At 48.8% G+C, this 2,409-nt stretch overlaps 1 gene segment (V, D, J or C); it reads left to right on the forward strand.

Moving 5' to 3' along the window:
• Positions 1-1,365: 1,365 nt before the first annotated feature.
• LOC119877625 lies at positions 1,366-2,002 on the forward strand. The segment is given in 2 exon segments: positions 1,366-1,479; positions 1,593-2,002. Coding segments are annotated over 2 exon segments (468 nt in total).
• Positions 2,003-2,409: the final 407 nt, after the last annotated feature.

Consider the following 2,409-nt stretch of genomic DNA (forward strand, 5'->3'; position numbering starts at 1 on the left):
TGACGTGGGATTCAATCCCAGGTCTCCAGGATTGCGCCCTGGGCCAAAGGCAGGCGCCAAACCGCTGCGCCACCCAGGGATCCCCTCAAGCCACAGATTTAATGAGGACATGACTTACAGAAAATCGATGCCAAATCCTATCCACCAGGTATTGATTTGAAATGCAGTAGTGTCAGGGCAGATGAAAAGCAATACAAGTATTCTTATGATGCCTTCATTTCCTTGACAGAGGAAGAAAGATGAAAGAGGCTGAAGATACTCTCTCCTGAAAACAACCCACCACCATCTAGGTGCCACTTCTCCACCTGCCTCTCCTTTAGGTGAGGATCACTCCGGAGGCCCAGTGCAGTCCACTCTAGACACACACTCCATGACTGGCCCCTTCATTTCTGATCCTCCAATCTATTGTCCCCACGTGACTTTAGAATCATTTTTGAGGATCCTCACCTCACAGAGTCCTGCCCATTGGAGGCCCTATCACAGACACCTTTCTTTTCTGTGTCCTTGAAGCTGAGGTCAGAGGTAGTCTGAATTACTAAGGCAAACACCTGATTCTTTTATAAATGTGGAGTGAACAAAAGTGAAATAGTTTATTTAACTTATGTATTAATGAAGACAGCATTAAAATGGTGAAGCTTGATCAAAGTGCAGATCAAAGCCGTTGGGAAAAGTACTTTTGAAGTAAAATATTTTAGTGTATTTGAGACACATTGCTGAACTTATAGCAAGGGAAAGATCACATTAGTGGAAAAAGACCATCCTGCACAGAAGTGGCCATGTGACCATGGAGACCTGTCACTGTTAGTACTTGATCCTGTTCTAAGAAGTTTGTGTAGAGATACCACTTCAGTCCTGACCCATGAACAACCAAGGGAGCCATGAACAGACTCACCCTGAGGAGTCTGAGTAGAGCATAAAGTCTGTCCTGAGGTGATGAGAGGCCATAAAGGACACCTGGCCTGGCCCTAAAGTAGAGACAGTGGCCAGAGCAGATGGGGAGTCAGGAACTGTCTCTGATGGGCTCTGGTCACCGTGTCACACATGATGTATCTTGGTCTGGACACCAGAGGGTGCTCAGGGCCATTTTTTGAGGGTCAAGGGTGATCAAAACTGGAATCTAAAAACAAACAAACAACCCCCCCCACAAAAACTGGAATCTTCCACCTGTCACTGCCTGTGCCCTCTGCTCCGGGCTCACAGCTGGGACCTCCCCAACCCATGGCCCCACACAGTCCCACCTTCTGTCCCTCCCCCCCTGACATCTTTAGGTAGAGGGACTTGACTCAAGGCCAGTGAAGAGTCAGAGAGCTGGGGTCTCATTTGCATGGATGGGCCCTCCCTCTCTGAGAGGATGAAGAGGGGAAGGGAGAGATGGGGGGAGGCTCTGCTCAGCTGTGGGGCCACAGAAGGCAGAATTGGTAATGATCTCCACCATGGCCTGGTGCCCTCTCTTCCTTATCCTCCTCACTCACTGCACAGGTGACTGGATTTGGGGTTAGGGGAAGGGGCCCTGGGAGGACATGAGGGGTCCTGCATCCTTCTCTTGTCTCTAGACTCAAGAATCACCCTCTCTGTGTCTCTCCCCCTTGCAGGGTCCTGGGCCCAGTCTGTGCTGACTCAGCCATCCTCAGTGTCTGGGACCCTGGGGCAGAGGGTCACCATCTCCTGCACTGGAAGCAGCTCCAACATTGGGGGTGATTATGGTGTGAACTGGTACCAACAGCTCCCAGGAAAGGCCCCTAAAACCATCATCTATGCTAGTACTAATCAGCCCTCTGGGGTCCCTGAACGATTCTCTGGCTCCAGGTCTGGCAGCTCAGGCTCCCTGTCCATCACTGGGCTCCAGGCTGAGGATGAGGCTGATTATTACTGCTCAGCATGGGATAGCAAACTCAGTGCTTACACAGTGCTGCAGGCCTGTGGGGAAGTGAGACAAAAACCTTCTGTCCACCCCCGCCCCACAGCAATGGATCTTCCTTTGCAGCTCCCACTCATTGGCTAAGTCAACTCCTTCCTTTGTTTGGTCTAAACTGTAGTCTGAGACTAATCTCACTTTGGCTACAAAATCATCCACATTCTCCTAAATTCAGCCTCTTCACCCTTTCCTTAGCATGAACACATTGTATGGTTTTCTCATATTGAAGAAAAATTCCTGGGTGCCAGGGGCAGGCTGCCCTGGTCACAGTGTCTGTTGATGAGGAAAACAAAGGGAAGAGAAACGTAGCTTAAATTAAATGTCCTTATAGTTTGCAGTCCACTGATTAGATGCATGACACATGCAGAATGTGACATTCCTCCAGGAATTCATGGCTGTCTTAATGCCTTAATGTTTATTATGTTTTATTAAATACTGAGAATAACTTTATCTTAACAGCAACTAGGTCCTTAAGGTCCTTAATGCCTTACTTC

This window comes from Canis lupus, chromosome 26, assembly GCF_011100685.1.
Source record: "Canis lupus familiaris isolate Mischka breed German Shepherd chromosome 26, alternate assembly UU_Cfam_GSD_1.0, whole genome shotgun sequence".
Classification (NCBI taxonomy): domain Eukaryota; kingdom Metazoa; phylum Chordata; class Mammalia; order Carnivora; family Canidae; genus Canis; species Canis lupus.